This window comes from Oreochromis niloticus, linkage group LG2 (genome assembly GCF_001858045.2).
Source record: "Oreochromis niloticus isolate F11D_XX linkage group LG2, O_niloticus_UMD_NMBU, whole genome shotgun sequence".
NCBI classification, from domain to species: Eukaryota; Metazoa; Chordata; class Actinopteri; order Cichliformes; family Cichlidae; genus Oreochromis; species Oreochromis niloticus.
This window is the reverse complement of record NC_031966.2, coordinates 10,302,885-10,319,687: the sequence shown is the minus strand read 5'-3', so window position 1 is coordinate 10,319,687 and position 16,803 is coordinate 10,302,885. Positions and strand designations below refer to the sequence as shown.

Here is a 16,803-nt window from a genome sequence, read left to right as displayed (position 1 = left end):
ATTCCTAAACAGTTGAAATTTTTTGTTGAAGCCCTTAAATTTAAGATAGAAGTCTGTTCTTCAAACACATCTGGACTGTTTGATTTAAAATCCTCTGTGGTGGTGTACGGAAAAAGGCAAAATTACAACAACAAAAAATTCATGAAGGGTTTAACTGTTAAAATGCTAGAAAGTGACACCTTTCTGCCATGTGGGGCCACTAAAGTGCAAACTTTGACTCTGTTCTGCCGTTAATATCAAAGCCTTGAAACATTTAAGCATAACTGAAAAAACAAACATGGAGATGGATCTCTGCTGCAATACTGCTGCTTTATTTTGAGGTTATTATCGCTCAGGAGTGTTACAGCTTTAAAAACACACACATGTAATACGTTCATTGTTACCTTATTCATTGTGTGTCGTCTTAATGCTTTAAAAGGGAGTTTGTTTGTTTTTTTTAATCTTAAAAACTGAATAAAACAACTTTTTTGTCAATGTCTGTTTAAAACTCTGAACTGTCAGATAAAGACGAAGCACATCACTGAAGTCCTTCATATGTAACACTTTGGTGATTTAAAGGGCGCGTTACTTTTTATTTTTTGTGACTCCTGTTTTTCCAAAACCAAAACATGCATTTTACAGTAATGTGTAAACAGTTTGATGATGTCTTATTGGCCATTTTTTTCACATTTAAATAAACAGTTTCCACTGAATTATTCTTTTGCATTAAATTCTTAGGGTTTTGAACCCTTGACCTTTCACATAGTTTTGTTTATGACAGCACAGCTCTGTCGTTGCTCATGTGAGCACAAAGCCCCATCACAAACATAGCGCTTGACATTTAGTCACTTCACACCATTGGAGCACATTTATATTTTGAATCCAGCTCTCCAGAATGCCACAGCAACAGTCGGCCTCCCAACTGACCTAGAAGTGTCCACTTTCCTTACAACGTCCAGCTTCTGAAGTCTTGAGTGGGCCGGATGGTTGAGTTAACCACACAGACTCCAGTTTCAGGGCGTCCTCAGGTGTGGAGCTGGTTGCTAAGGACTCCTGCTGTGGCTATGGAGAGAGTAATGTGACATCAAGCTGACACATCCAGCTAACAGCAGCCGCAAGGGGAGATGGTGTCTGGAAAACAAGGTAAATTTATCACTTCATACATGCAAAATAGTCATCAAATATTTCGGGGGGATTTAGCCTTAACTCGTTTTTGTTTTTTTTTTGTTTTTTTATTCTTGCAGCTGTTCAGTCCACATTTGGTCCATCACAGAGGTGAAATGGTTTTGATCTTTATGCATTTCTCAGAAAGTTAATCATTCTCAATAGATTTGGTGTGTTTGTGTAAAATATTGACCACTATAAGGAGAAATTGTGCTTTGCAACATTCCTACCAACTATAAACTCAGGAATAAACAGCAGATAAAGCATTTTCTTGCTCAAGAGTTTTCCACCATATCGGGTGTAACAAAATGTAGGTTTTGAGGGGAAAAAATGTATCCCCCGATAGGTTGGCGAAAGGAAATCGGTCGCAGAGGGGATACTTTTTTTTTTTTTTTTTTTAAACACCTTTGTAATTGTGTTAGTTGTGTGCAGATTGCTGCAGTTGCCTATAATTTTCATAGAAGATGCCAACTTGTCTGCAAACTGAGCAGTGGCACAACTTTACTGCAAAATAAAAGTTAGTTTTTTATGAAGTAGAAAGGTCTCTGTTTCCAGTTTCTGTGGTGTATCACTACCACTCTGAGAGTAGTTGCAGGTAAAGTTGGTGTGTTCCATGCAAACTGTGGGCGACTGCTAAAATGTTACTCGTGGACCAGTCAAGGCCTGTGTAGTTGGGGCCTTATTCTAAACATGGTGAGTGCTCATGTGACTACAAAACCTCAATAGTAGCTAACAGTTTTAAAAAACTCAATGTTGAGAATAAAAAGCTTAAGGCAGGAATAAAGCTAAAAGTATTAAAAAGTCTGGAAGAAACATTTAGCTTGAAGTCTGGCAAAGGAATTTGAAACTAAATGTCAGCAATAAACAGTTAAAAAACCAAAACTCTTAACCGGTTAGGTAAAATCATGATAAAACCATCTAACTTAAAGTCATTAAAAAGAGTAGAAACGTTAAGCTAAAAGTCAGGATTAAACCATTTAAAAGAGCTAAAAGTGTAACCAGCTGAAAAAACATAATGAATAAATGGGGGAAATAGTTTGCCTACAGTTTTAGATTAAGCCTTTGAGGCTAACACTGATGCAAGCTTAAAACCAACACCTGAAAATTCAAAGCTATGTTGTAAAAATCCATGTTTTATATAATCAGTAACCTCTAGTAGGGAGTATTTTTGGAACATGGCAGATATTAAAGGGGTTAAATGGAGGTGGTGCTGCAAAATAGGAAACCACTGTCATGAAAATGAATGACTCACGGTCAAATTCTGGCAGTCGCGTCTTTGCTTTTTGATTGGTGGTAAAGATTTAAAGTTGAAACCAAGCTTTAAAAAATGAGCGAGACTGTTTGGAAGCCAAAATATGGAAAACCCTCAACAGAGAAGGGAAACTCACTGAGCGATTACACAGCCCCCCTTTGGGCCCACAGTCCCTGAAATACACTCGTATTTATTGCTAGTTTTTGCTGTTTTGTGAATGCTGTGTTGTTTGACAGAATCTTGGAGCTGGCTCAACACAAAACCTCAAAAACAGTCTGGGCCACGACTCCTTGGTGCGTAGCTGACTCACACGAGCATCTTCCCCTTGATTAAAATCGAATTCTTTCTGCACACAGACTTTTTGTAACGCCACAATGGCTGCTATTCATCACACGTCTGTTTTTAAAGCCCTAAACATTTTGAGCATACTTCGTTCTCGTCCAGCTGTTACATCATTTGAAAATTGACTTAAAACTGACTCCCAAGAATTCAGGAGTCTATGTGGTCAGTGTTTCCTTCTTTTGAGTGCAATTTCTCCAAAGTGCATAATTAAAGACAGATGTCTGGCACCCACCGAATGTGTGTTTAAAAGAGAAAAACAATAGAGAAATGAGAAGAATTTATGCTTGGTTGATTGAATGGATCATTTTTTTTCTTTGGGAAAATATTTATTCTGCCTCTGCACAAAGATGCTTATCATCACAGCTCCTTTTTGGAAACCTTTCTATTGATCAGTGAGAAGCTGAGCTGGGGCAACCAGGAGCCTGTATGGCCCATCTCTGCTTCAGCGCTCGGAGCCGCTCCAAGTGCAAGAATCCAATACCTATCCAGGCACAAAAGAGATTTCTCAGCAAGGGAGGACCACCGGAGGTAACTGTAGCCCGCCTGTTCCTCCAACATTATTGATGACTCTATCAAAAAGACATGAGAGGGAGGGCTGTTTGTGATCAGAGCAGTGTACACAAGCCTTTTATGTTGTGCAGCATCAACATATTTGTGTGGAAATCTTCACAGAGCTCTTTAGCACAGAGCAAAGTGATGTTCAGGACTGATGCCAGATGATCACCCTCGAGAGCTGTCAGGCTCGATTAGTGCTAGCTACAGGTCCACAGCTCTTCTGTTTGTTGTTTCTCCCGCATCAGCTGTCGGATTAAAAGAGCAGCGACGTTCGGTGTAACTCAATCAGAAGCCCACGCGCAGGAAGTGCAGCTCACTGAACTACAGTAATAATTCAATGTAACTGAAGATGACACTGATTACCTGCTGGTTTGGTTCAGAGCATCAGCTATAGAGGAGCTTTATTCACGATGCTCACTCCATACATAGTGATCCTACTGATTTGCTGTAGGCTACATCAGTTAAATGTATTTGCACGTCTATTTTATCTGATAATTAGCCTCAATGTCTAATTTAATGAGAGTGCAGGCAAGATGTCTAGTCCGCTTTGTTAATTTCTAATCTGATTATTTGGCTCTGTGCTCAAGATTTATGTTCTTTTATGAATACAATTGCTGTAAAACCTTGGTATCATTAGTGTCATGTTATTTATTTTAGCTGCTTTACTTTAGCTATTTGTAGATTGTACTTTTGAACTTTGTGTGCCAATTAGGTGTGCAACTAATTATTATTTATTTATTATAATCACTATTTGATTTGAAATCCCTAAGTCCAGACAGATGATGTCAGTGTTAATATAAAACAACGAAAATCAACAAGTCCATATGTTTGAGAAGCTTTTTTGGCATCTGAGCCGGAAAATAGTCCAAAAAAGAAGGTGATCTTTAGAAATCTTTCAGATGCATTAGAAAATTTATATTTTAAAATGTAAAATTCTTTAATTAAAGGTATATTTTGTATTTACCCTCTGTAGGTTTTAATTAAAACTTTAACCACAAGGGGGCAGTGTTGAAATTTAACAATTAAATATTTTCTGATTTCTGCTTTTTAATAGAAAATTGCTCAAATTTGAACTGTTGTGTGGATAAATTGTTTGTGGTGGCAATTTCGTACTTTTTACTCAGCCTTTTTCAGTTTAGAGGAGTGGATCGTTAGTTCAAGATAACAGCATTAACAACAAAAGAGCAACATTTTGTATTTTTTATTGCTAATGTCAACAAATGCCATGAAAAGTCCAAAACCAATTTGTTAATCTTTCTAATATGTTTGCCATTCGTCTTTTTTATTGATATAAAAAGTTTGATCAGATTTTTTCCTCGTTATTTGAATCAGGAAGGATTCTGCATCGGTGACACACCGTCGAGGAGCAAAACAATGCGAAGCGAGCATTTAACCTCGAGTGTCACTCCGCAGTCTCGACTGTTTAATGACATTTAAATGTTTTTCCGGCTGCATTTTCCACTCATGCCCCCGTCATCAGCTGAACACTGACACTTAACCATTGTTCTGAATCGCCCCTTTATCATCATCATCTCCTCCTCCTACTTTTTTCTTTCTGGCTCAAGACAATGTTTTGTTCCAGACACACAACACAGCACATAATGGGCGCGGTAATGGCTTCCATTTTCCTGCAGGAAGGAGGAGGAGGCGACGGCGAGCCTCTTCAGGAAGACCCAGCGGCCTTCCTCCAAGACGTCCCAGTACGAAAACACCCTGCGTTTGTCGACACCCAGAACCAGGACTCGTAGCTCCCAGGATGCAGGGTAAAAGCCTCAGTGCATGCTAAACTTAATCCATGTGTGTTCATTTACATGCAAACACATTATCTTTGCAGCTGAACAGTCCTGCACAATAAGCATCTTCTAGACTTCTCTATTTCAACATGAACCATTTCCAAATTATCTGTCTGAAACAGCTGTTACATGTAACTCAAGGGATACTATTTCCTCTGACGTCTAGGCATAAGAAGCACCAAACCCGTGCTTGGTTTAAATTTTTTTATGCAATACAAGATGGGATGAAAATGTTTTTTGTTTCTTTACATAAAAAATGAAAACACAAAACCTTCTCTTTCACGGTTGTCTCTTTGGAGGCTATCGCCAGATCCTCCTGTTTCAGGAATACCAGGTCCATCACAGGTGACGCCTCGCACCCCACCCACCACCAGTTTCACCTGTTTGACCCTTTGCCCTTTGGTCAGTGCCTCAGGGCAGTCAGGTCCCACACCTCCAGACTCACAACACCTTCTTCCCCTGAGCCATTTAGACTGTTAACAAACACTATCCCCCCACAAACCACCACTGCCCACCCACCTCACCGATCTGAGCCACGGTCTGAGTAACTCTCATCACTCATGTCACTCACATACAGACTCCATTCAGACCAAGTCTTTTCTTTGCACTATCTCCAAGCACTTTGCTCTCCAATGTGTGCCTTTCCATTGTTTTGTATATATTCCTCCAGTTTCTATGTATTCCTCTAGACTGTATATATCTCTTCTGTTTGCTATTTATTCCTGATGTTTTTACTATTTATATATATATTTTTTCTCCTGCACAGTTGGCGTGGGGCACCCATAATTTCGTTTTACATGTAGAATGGCAATAAAGGGCTATTCTATTCTATTCTATTCTATTCTATTCTATTCTATTCTATGCTATTCTATTCTATGCTATTCTATTCTATTCTTGATCTCCCCTCAAGTGCTTCAAACGGTTTGAAGGTGTTTGAAGGTCCCTGGTGTTTTTGCATCATCTGCAAAAACACCAGGGACCTCAAATTTGCACAGAGGGCAAACATCAACCACTGTATCAAATACAAGGAGTGACTATGATCAACTTTCCTAGTCATGGTTTAAGTCCCAGGCTATAAGGAAAAATTCCACAAAGATCACCACTGATAATGTTTTTAGTCTAGGACTAGGCTTAATCTTAGTCTGGGAAACAAAGACCATAATTTTTCTTATCAGAGATTAACAGAGAGCTAGATGTCCGATTGCAACTCCCAGGTATTTAACCTCTAGTGAGGTAGACATCTTTGCACATGACGACCTTCAGAACCACCTTGAAGGTGATAGCCCCACCACAGGTTAAATACCAAGACTCATCCAAATGAGAGATGAAACATTTTAAAAAAACCTTTTCTCCCCAAATCGTTTGGGCTATAACATCCTGACGAGTCTGAGAGAAGACATTCAACAAAAAATGGCCTTAACTGTGCACAGCACTGTTAAAATATCTTTCCTTGGTCGCCACTGGAAGCTGTCCAGAGGTGCTCAAGGAGAGGGCCTCAAAGGGGCAGCAGACACACTGAAAGACTCTTTTTGCGGAGTCTTTCTTTGCCTATTATATGAGCCATGCTGCTGTTTTAGAGATTAACATGATCAGTAGTATCATTTCTCATATATCACACAATTAAGGACCTACTGTCTACCAGTTTTCCAGATGTGAGGTGTCTTAACATGGAGCTTACTTACCGTAGATTAGTCCTGCATTGATGCAAATAAAATCACTAGTCTTTTCTTTTGTTGCAATACTTTGGCAACTCTGAGCTTTTTAAGACTAAACAATAAATAAATAAATTGCGCAGTAAGAAGTTAATTAATAGGTGAGGCCCTAAATGCATGTTAATTAAGTAAACGCTGATGTGACTCAGTTTGGTTTGGTGGATTTGAAATTTTACATGGTATATTTATATATTTCCCCCATTTGCCATCATGTCAAACTGCTCGTTACTGCTTCGACATTGAGAAGCATATAAGCAGCAGCCAGACAAACTCTTTGAGCTGTCTGCTTTAAAGAATATTTCCACGGCCCCCCATCACATGTCAAACTCCAAAGCCTTTATTCTCCCTGCGGGAGCCCACATGCAAACCAAAGTCTCGAGTTTAATTCCAGCAGAATGTAACATATCATAAAGTTAAATCTGAGAAGGCCGAGCAGAGGATCAGGCCCAACACCGTGCAGTGTGAGGAAGCCAGCGTTCGGACATCTGTTATTTCAGTGACAGACTGTGGGAGAGCGAGGAGAGGAGACAATAGAGCTTATTGTCGAAAGCTCGGTACCTCTGGGACCCTCGTAGACCGCCGCGGAAGTCTTTTTATAAATCCCGAGCCCAGCGGCAGCAGCTGAACGTGTAGTTGGATGGAGCGAGATGCATCCCAGGTTTTTTTGTTTTTTGTTTTTTTCCAAATCAGTACAAGTTGATGTCTGCATTTTTTTTAGGCTACAAACATCACAGTGATTGCTGTTTTAATGTCCTGTCTAAGAAGTAACCATCGCCAGACTTGATCCTCTCATCTTGTTGCTCTAAAAAGATACAGACGGATAAATGAGTGAGACAAAACAAAGCAGATAAAAATCAAACCCAAAAAGGAGATTGTGAAGAACAAGAGTGCCAAGTAAGCCAAAATGATTTGGGAGCATTTCCATATCTGATCCTGTAGTGAAGATAAGCTGAACTACTGAGGCAATAATAATACATAAATGGAAGCACACAAAGACTGAATAATAACAAGCAAACTGGACACACGGTCAGACAATAAACTACCGAAAAAAAAGGTTAAATGTTGTAAATATTCTCTTTTTTTGACATTTTTCCTTAATTAGGCTGTGACAGAGTTTTGTTGTACTTACATGACGCACATCTTAGTCACTTTCCCAGTAAGGCTGACTCATTTAGCTTTGTCTGTTTGTTTTCTCGCTTTTGGCCATATCCTGGCCTTCTATGGGAATGAAAGTTTCACCATACCATAGTGTTTAGAATACTTATCACCTTATCTTTAACATGTATTTGCATATTTTTTTGAAGCTGCGAGGCAGAGAGCTGCTGGTACTGAGAAGAAAAAATAGAGATTTTGAGGATTCTTTGAGGAACACGATTGTGCAAGGCCTAATGTAAGAAGAATGTGAGAATTATGAAGCCCTGCATTATCAGGGGTTTATTTCTCACGATATAAGGTGCCGTCTGCTTGTCCCACAGGCCTCCTCACACGCCTCAGTGTGAAAAAAACTGTCCTGTGTGGCACACCGAACCCAGGGTGAAAAGTGCCGTGATCACACCTCGACTGCTGCAGCTTTCCAAACCCAAACTTGCACATCCGGACTTCCAGAGGAGCAGGGAGGTAAGAGGAGCAGAGCAGATCATTTCAGAAACAAATCCGTGCAAACATCCATGCTCCTTTTCAGTTTGACGCCTCGTGGCTTCTTGTGTAATCACAGTGAGGCTTAATTTCACACTGTTTTGAGAAATATGCATTCAATATTTTATTGGCACAGATTCAGCGTGAAAATTGTTGCTTTTTTGGTGGTGAAAGAATTTGTTTAATGGGGTTTACACTGCAATAAAAGCCACATATTTGTAGCTTAGAGTAATAAAAATAAGAATAAAATCTTTTTATTTCTGGTAATTAGTAACTTTTCTTCCATGTAATCGTCAGCAGCCACTTTCATCTGATCTGTTTTGACCCTCGGGCTATTTTTTTGCACCTAAATGTGAAGTGGTCGAGCAGATTTATAAAAAAATCAGCCTTCCTCTGTCTCTGCAGGGATGTGTTGTGAAAGTAGAAACGAATACGTTCTGTTTGTCTGCAGAGCGTTGCTTCCATCGTCTCTCTCTCATCCAGAAAAGCTCGCATCTCGCAGAGACTCGTCCAGCTGTCGCTGCCCAGACTGAAGGAGAGCAACATCTGCTGCGCACTTGGACGTCCAGAGGAATCCATCTGGAATGTAAGTGTTTTCACTAACACAGCATCGTCCCATGTCACTAAATACTGTACTACTTTTAGTCTAGCATGTACACTCCAAGAACAAGAAGTGTGTTCTTATTTTATCATTTCTTCGTCCTCTTGGAGGCTGCTTGAAGGAGCCGGTGTTGCTTGTGGCCTTATTTTACACCTTTGCAACCTCTGAAATTTCCTTGAACCCCAGCAAACCCTCACATACTCTCAGTTACAGAAAGTATAACACCAACATTAGTCTAACCCCAAGTTTATGATGCCAAATAAATACCATCAGGAGGCTCAAAGACCAGCAATGTGCGGCTTTTAAGGAACACTAGAAAAGTCTTTCAGCAAAGCATAAATTAAAACTGTTTGTTAGGGTTGTGTATTCAACATCACACTGTCAATTCAAATATTTTCCAGCTGTGTGAAGCAGTTGTTTTACATCATAAAAACCTTTTTTTAATGAACTGTGACACTTTCCAATAATTATAATCAGGCAAATGAATATTTAATGTCATTCTGCCGACGGAGAAATTCTGGGACTTGTTGTTTTGCAAGATGCCTTTTATGTTTTGGTGAAGGTCATAAAAATGCAGCATAATTACCAGCTTTTACCACTAGAGTTTAAATTTTTATTGCTCACTTATTTTTTTTCCAAGTGGCTGTGATTAATGGAATTTAATGTCTGAATCTCAATAATCAGGTTTCAAGAGCAGCGAGGAGAGCCACAGCGAGCGCTCGCATTGAGATGCTGGCAGAACCAAAGCAGCTTTCCAAGGACTACATCCCACCACGAGACCCAGAGTGGAGCCGGAAAAACGTCCAGTCCATCTGAGTGCGTGTCACCATCAAGTCGGTGTTTCACCAGACTGAACTCTTTGTGTTTTCCACCCCAGACTAAAACAGAAACATTTAAAGGTTGAAATTCAGATCCTGTATTCATGTTTCTGTGCTTTATTTACATTCACAGTCTCTTTAATGGTAATTATGACAGTTATTTCGAGCGAGTTATCACAGCTTGTACAAAGAAAAAGTAGTACCAAGAATGAACCCCCGACTTACTGTGAAATTAATGATGAGCCAGAGAGATCCAACAGGGAAACACTGGAGTGTCTGTCTCTGTGTGGCTCTGTTATCATCATCATCAGCATGTCTATGAAATCTTAAATGAGTTAGCGTTGGACTGGATATGGCTGACATGATATGTTGCTGGTTTAAATCTCTGATGCCTTGGCAGATTGAGGGAGTAATGTTAAGAATAAAAACATGTCTGTGGCTCTCTCCGTCTACAGTCTGCAGCTTTTGTCTGAGCCTCGGCACGATACTGCGATCCACGTGGTTTTTCCTTTGCAGCCGAGCAGGATTCTGCATTTTATTACAACCATGTGTGTATGAATCCATAAACACTGTCAGAGTCATGACACAAATCTCTCAGTATTTTTTCCAGGGTAAAGTAGAAGCCATTCAGAAGCTGCTCCTATGTCAAAGGTCATGACTTTGACATAGGATGCCAGGTGCTGGGACATCATCGTGAAAATCCTGCTGTTATCTTATTTACACCACTGGCTGCTGTAACTAAGCGCTTTGTAAAAATTGCTCATCCATTATTCTAGAGTGAACCTACAACCCACTGTGAGGCTAATCAGGGATTAGCCGGCTGCAATCACGACATCCAACCGTGAGGTGTAAAGAAGGCAGAGGAGGTGGCGAGGATGGAGGCAAAGCAAAGCAAATAATAAAAAGTAGAAATCCTGTTAGCTGAGAAAACGTTCTCAGAGGTGGGAATTTGACTGAGATGCAAGAGGAGTCAAAAATCTTTTAGTTTCTCCATTTGTGCTTTGCATTTCTTGTTGTAGTAAAAGGGGTTTGATGTTATTAATCAAGCTTTAACATGATTTTAAACAGTTCCCCCTTAATTTACCTTAAAACTTTATTCATCAGAGTAAAGCAAAAAATAAGATTTTTCACCTCTGCAACTGTTTACATTGGCGTTTAGATCCACATCTGTCCTGATATGACCTTTGACATTTCAGATACAAAAAGTAATTGCTTTATCATTTTGTAATATTAGACATTTCTGCAAATTTTTGTTCTGATTAGTGGGTGAATAAGGTTCTGCTCTCTGTCAAGACGATCCCACACTTCTTCAGTAATGCTGAGGTCCAGGCTCTGGGGAGGCCAATCCATGACTGATGGTGTTCCACTGTGGAGGGCGGCATTGTTGGGATTGTTGCCATGCTGAAAAATGAAGCTGTAGTAGAATATGGTGATACTTTTCTGTATTTACAATTTAATCCCACCACCACTGGCTGAAATGCAACACAAACCACAATAGAGCCACCACCATGTTTTACAGATGGCTGTAGAGACTCACTGTTGTACCTCTCCTGCCCACCTCCTCTGTGCAAGGAAATACTGATGATGATTTAAATCAAACATCTTTAATCTGGACTCCATGAGTCCTGATTTCATTCCAGTTCTTGTGTAATTTGGCAAAAACCTCAGCCTTTTCTCCCCGTTTCCCTCCCATGAGGATTTCTTCTTTCAGCCCTTCTGTCACCCTCACCCTGAAACTATTTCTGCTGAGGCTTCAGTGAACAGTAGATGAATCAACTGAAGGATACCAGGACTGGACTGAAAATGGGTGAAAAAAAACAGCAAAAGCCAGAGAAAAAAAACTTTCTGAAAAAGTAGCAGCGAAAGCTTCAGTAAAAAGACAGCAATGGGCTGAGCCGGGTACATTTTGCTCTCCTGAGTTGAACTACCATGTGAGTTACTCAGGATGACCTGGACCGCTGTACCGTGATTCTAGGTTAACAATAGTGTGCTCAAAGTAGCAAGTGTAAATATGGAAATATGCAAATATTGAGACTAAAGAATTATTGATAGCATGTCAGGTCCTGAAGGATGTGAGCATTTCTTTACTCATCTTTTTTTTTTACAGCTTATAAACTGAGCCGTTTTAAGTAAAATGATGAATCCATTTATTTTACCTCCACACCCACGTTTGTTTTGCCATCAGGACTTTGTTTCTGAGTCTTTGCGTTTCACTTCACTTTTATCTGTCACATGTGTGTTTTGCCAGCAGCCTGACACAGGATGTTTTGCTGCTGTATGGCGAGTCCACACCTTCTGCTAAATACAGGAAGCAGTTAAAGTGAGATGTTCTCAGGGTGCTGATGCAGTCACTCGTGGCACAATGTAAGGTCATGTTATAAAACCTTCCTGCTTTAGACCCGAGTTTAAAACTAATATTTACCAGTCCAGTTATGAAGATCCTTCAGAATTACCACAGATAAATCGTAGTATTTAAAAAATCAATTATCTCTTTCATTCCTGTTTGCATGGCATTGCTCTGCAAACAACTGTGTCAGGGTGGAGTTACAGGGACTTTCTACAAACAAAATCCCTTTGGTAAATATTTCCCAGAGCAGTGAGAACCTGGAAACCACAGCAGCAGCTCTGCCTGCTGCTTCTGTGGTTTTGAACTAATAAATCTACTGGACTTCAGTCTGCAAACTCTGTTAATTAACCACCATTTATATGTATATAAGTTGAGGTAAAAGCAGAACTTCCATATGAGTTCACTTTGGGTTATTTCTTTTGAGTAAATGTTCCAGAACCGGACAAAACAGATAAGTGAAAAATGCTCAGAAGGAGGAAAGGATACCAGAGTGTAAATCCTGAGTGCCTGAAAGTGTGTCATCAGTCCAGGGATGTTCAAATGTTAGTTTGGAAAGCGGGTTAGAGGTCTGTCTGCGTGCCTACAAGTGTCTAAACAGGACTGTGGTGGTGGTTTGCTGTTCTTGTAGATGTCTAAATAAAAAAATATCTTTTTTCAATCGAGTAACGTTGGTCAGCACTGCAAAATGCAGTTCAAATATCTGTATTCAGTGTTGTTGTTTTTTAGTTGTATAACCATTTAAAAGGACGAATCTTTACAAATATAAGTGCTGATCTTTCTGCTGTGATGTGTTGACTTTTAATATGTGGGTGAAATTTCCGAGTAAGGGAGTGGTGCTGGACCTATTAGAAAATGAGGAGTGTTCTTTCAGATAGAACTTTGCTATTAATAGAACATAAACAATGGCATGCACTAAGTCTGACACCCTGCTGAAGGTCTTTAAAGCATCACTGTGTGCACTTGGGACTAAGTATCCCATGCTTCTGTGTGCACAGGATCACCAAGCTGACTCTTAATTTTAATGATTATCTTCAGTTAAAGCTTTTTATACAAGGTGTTTGATTCTTGGATTGATGACAGATTATGGTTACCTGAGTTTCTTCTTCTGTTTGGCCTTTGAATAACATCAAGTGATGTTCAGTTTTGTTAGTTTTTATAATGAAAAGGATCCAAAAATGAATTTTCAGTTATCTGTAAAGTTTGAAATCAGTTCCCACTCAAAGGGCTTAGAAAACCTGTAAATAATCAGTTCTAAAACTAACTGCCGTTAAATGAATCAAACGTCAAGTTGGGCCTTTAAGATACAGAAAACAACTCAACCAGAAAGATTAAGACACACAGGAAGTCACAGTGTGAGTTCAGGAAGCTAAAAGAGATGATCTATTTTGTTTTCTGTCCTGGGTGTTAAAATGATCAGAACAGTTGCACTTTTACTGGACCAAAAAAAAAGCGAGTTGCAAACTGAGCAGTGCAGATTCCTCGCAGCTCGGCCGAGTCCTCTTAGCAACACACAAAACCAGACTCCATTCAAATTCTGCGCACACACTCAACAGGGAGGCAGATCGTCCTTTCGCCGGAGTGACTCGAGGACGGCCGCGAACTTTTCCTCTGTCAAACATGATGAGAGCAAGAACATCAGTCTCACTTCCACAGCTCCATGACCTTTGACCCTTTACAACATCAGCTGAAGTCTTCATGTTTATTTCTGCAAGTGTTTGGCCCAGACCAGCAAACCTGAGCACTCGGCCCTCAAAAACTTAAATTACTGTACACAGCAGTGAATTCTGAATGTGAGACTTCATGAAGTGTTCAAACACGTGTTTGGTGTTACAGCACCAAAACATATTTCTTATTATTGTGAGTATTTTAATGCCAAAGAACTTATGGGTGATCCGAGCATCCGCCAGCCTTTTACCTTACTTCTTATATAGCACTTTTTTACTCTACTTGAGCACTCAAAGCGCTTTGCACAACATGCCTCATTCACAAAAGAACTTGTTTTTTTGCACCTAAGTGATTTCTATCTAACGTGCAGCATTCCTTTGGCTTTCCTACTTTTGATCTGTTTTTCTAACACTTTTAGCACGGACTACAATTCTCTGTTTAACATCACAACACTATTAACTGTGGGTATTTCCCTTAGACAAAGTCTGCATGTGCATTACTGGTCACACAAGTGATTATAGTGATGAATTTCAAGGCATTTGGATGAGCAGTTCTCACATTATGGCTGTAAATTGCCACTGTTACCCCAACAGTAACTGCTGCCTGCTCCGCTCTGTGTGTATGCACACACAGGCATGCTTGTTTGGCTATGTGAGGACGTTCAAGTAATACATACCCAAGCATCTTACACCCATTATAACTGAAACCCAGAGCCCAAAAAACTTTACGTCTAAATCGAGTCCTGTGATGGGGTATGAGGAAAAAACCTCAAACTGGTTCTCACAATCACAAGTTTATAAAACTACACAAACTATATTATTGTTTATGATCTGCCCGATTGTGTCTATTTATTATCTTTGGTTTCCTGTTACGAATAACCTCAAACAGTTGCTCATGCTGGCTGAGTAGTTCTAAAGTTTTGTCACCCACAAGCCGACTGTGCTGCACAGCCACGGTTTGAACAGAAACTGGTGCAAGTGTCCTGTTTTCAAACCATCACAATGGTTTTTAAGAGAAAAGACAAGAAGAGAGTGAAGGTTAGAGACTAACGAAACACAAACTGATGTTGGAAACTGAACATGTGATTAAATGAATATGAAGAAAATATCCTATAACATGCATCATACACCTTGTTAACATGGTGCCACCAACATGTAAATAAAGTGTAGCTTTAAACACGTCTAAATTCAAACACAGACAGGCCAATTACACAGCGTAGTTTCAAGAGCAAACCCTATGAGGTAACTATGGTTAACTACTCATATTAACCCTTTAAACCTGGTTGAATATCTTAACAAACCTGCTGAACTTTTGTACTGTTATAGGCAGTAAAGAAAAGAAAAGTCAACCACATATATCTCCTGAAACCAATTTACAATTTTAAGCAATCCAAACTGTGAGATAAGATGGAGATTTATGAGGAGGCGAAGAGGAGCAGGGTTTGTGACATAATGTGTGTTTTCAACAGGGACTATAAAAAATGCACTTGTTTTTTCTTTGGTGGGTGTGACTTTTTTCTTTCTTTTTATGCTTGGTTGAACAGAGGAAAACACCCCCAGGCCCAGGAAACAGACACCACCACTGTGTGTGTGTGTGTGTGTGTGTGTGTGTGCTTTGTATTTCTATACAAGTCCTCTAAAGCCTCTCACCATACAGGCGTTTTTTGTCTGTTAATTCTAAATACAGAAAATGTGAGTAATTGTGAATGTAAGCGCTAATAGATCCTAATTCACGAGTGTGCCAGTTAAAACATCAACTATGAAAAGCAGCTGTGTTTATGAGCAGTGGAACTACCTGTTGGGTCGGTGTTGGTTTCTGCAGAAAGTTCCCACGGTCAGTGTTTTTGCTCCTAGCCTCTTGGCAGGAGACCTCCTTTCCTTTCCTCTCACACCACATTTTCATTTCAGATAAGTTCAGAACACATTTTCATATCTAAAACTTCAGCAGCAGCATAAGCAAGTTAATGCTCAGAGTAGACTTTAACTGGCAACCCTCGGCTTTGTTTCATTGTCATTGCACTAGTACATGCTCATGCTGCTGTATTGTTTTTTTCTGTGCTTTTTATTCCATTGTTATGTGGTTGCTGGGCAACATGATGATGTCATAATTTAGTTCACGTATAATGAAAGTTTTGCGTATATAAATGATAGAAGTTATTGTCATGAGATGAAAATGATAAGATGCCTTTAAAAGGTTTTTTGCAACAAACAGGCGATTTTAACTGTTTGTAGGAGCTTGCTAGGCAACACAATGACATCATAGCATCTGATATAGATAAGAACCTTCAGGGGCCTAATGGGCGCCAGTTTTGGTTGCTCATCTCCTGATCATGTAGAAGGAGCTGACATGAGATTTCTCTGTTGTTTTTCCACAGCATTTGTTCATACAGTAGCATACTGCATTTTCACTCGCGTCATCTCATAACGCGCTTTCATACGATGACGAGAAAAGGTTAACGTGGTTGCATGGCATCACTATATTAAGCTAAGCTACAGGCTACTGCAGAGCAGTGGCCCCCAAATGGTGTACCTTGAGGCAAAGCCAGGTGTGTCACAGGATATTTTGGATATTAATGCATTATATAACTGCTTAAAACTTTACTAATTTACTGCTACTTACTTTACAGATTAAATTCCCTTTAAGTTAAACCCTTCTGTTAAAGGGAACCGAAGTCTGTTTGCACAGTTTGCTGGATGACGGTAACTAAGATGGGATGGGAACTAAGGGAGCATCAAGGGCTCTGTTTGACAGCAAGAAGGTTAATAAGCGGTCTAATCATAACTAAATACCAGTGCAAATGACCCAACACCTAAAGAGAGGAGAAAAAAGATACTTTCCGGGGACAGGATCACAAAAGTTCCCTGTCCAGTTGTTTCAGTTGCAATAGGCACACCAGCCTCCCTCACCTTAAGTGCATCATCAGTCAGGAGAGGTTGGGTG

General features: G+C 39.8%; 1 protein-coding gene and 1 long non-coding RNA gene across 6 annotated transcripts; one reads left to right on the top strand and one right to left on the bottom strand.

Annotated features, from left to right (window-relative positions):
* Nucleotides 1-157: 157 nt before the first annotated feature.
* On the bottom strand, nt 158-15,895 carry LOC112847708 (uncharacterized). The gene is made up of 2 exons (XR_003221436.1): nt 15,658-15,895; nt 158-1,110 (listed from the first exon to the last, which is right to left on the bottom strand). It is a non-coding gene; the product is annotated as an uncharacterized LOC112847708 (long non-coding RNA).
* spmap2l (sperm microtubule associated protein 2 like) lies at nt 1,002-9,888 on the top strand. 5 transcript variants are annotated; one of them, XM_013270338.3, is made up of 10 exons: nt 1,002-1,122; nt 1,224-1,254; nt 2,632-2,688; nt 3,131-3,265; nt 4,927-5,055; nt 5,385-5,430; nt 8,102-8,187; nt 8,273-8,414; nt 8,916-9,018; nt 9,718-9,888. In XM_013270338.3, the coding sequence occupies exons 1-10, from the start codon at nt 1,104-1,106 to the stop codon at nt 9,759-9,761; spliced, it is 792 nt and encodes a 263-aa protein (XP_013125792.1). In that variant the 5' UTR covers nt 1,002-1,103; the 3' UTR covers nt 9,762-9,888. The 5 variants fall into 5 exon arrangements, with proteins under 5 accessions (XP_013125792.1, XP_013125790.1, XP_019219306.1 ...); XM_013270336.3 differs by having other exon boundaries at nt 8,884-9,018; XM_019363761.2 differs by having other exon boundaries at nt 8,838-9,018.
* Nucleotides 15,896-16,803: the final 908 nt, after the last annotated feature.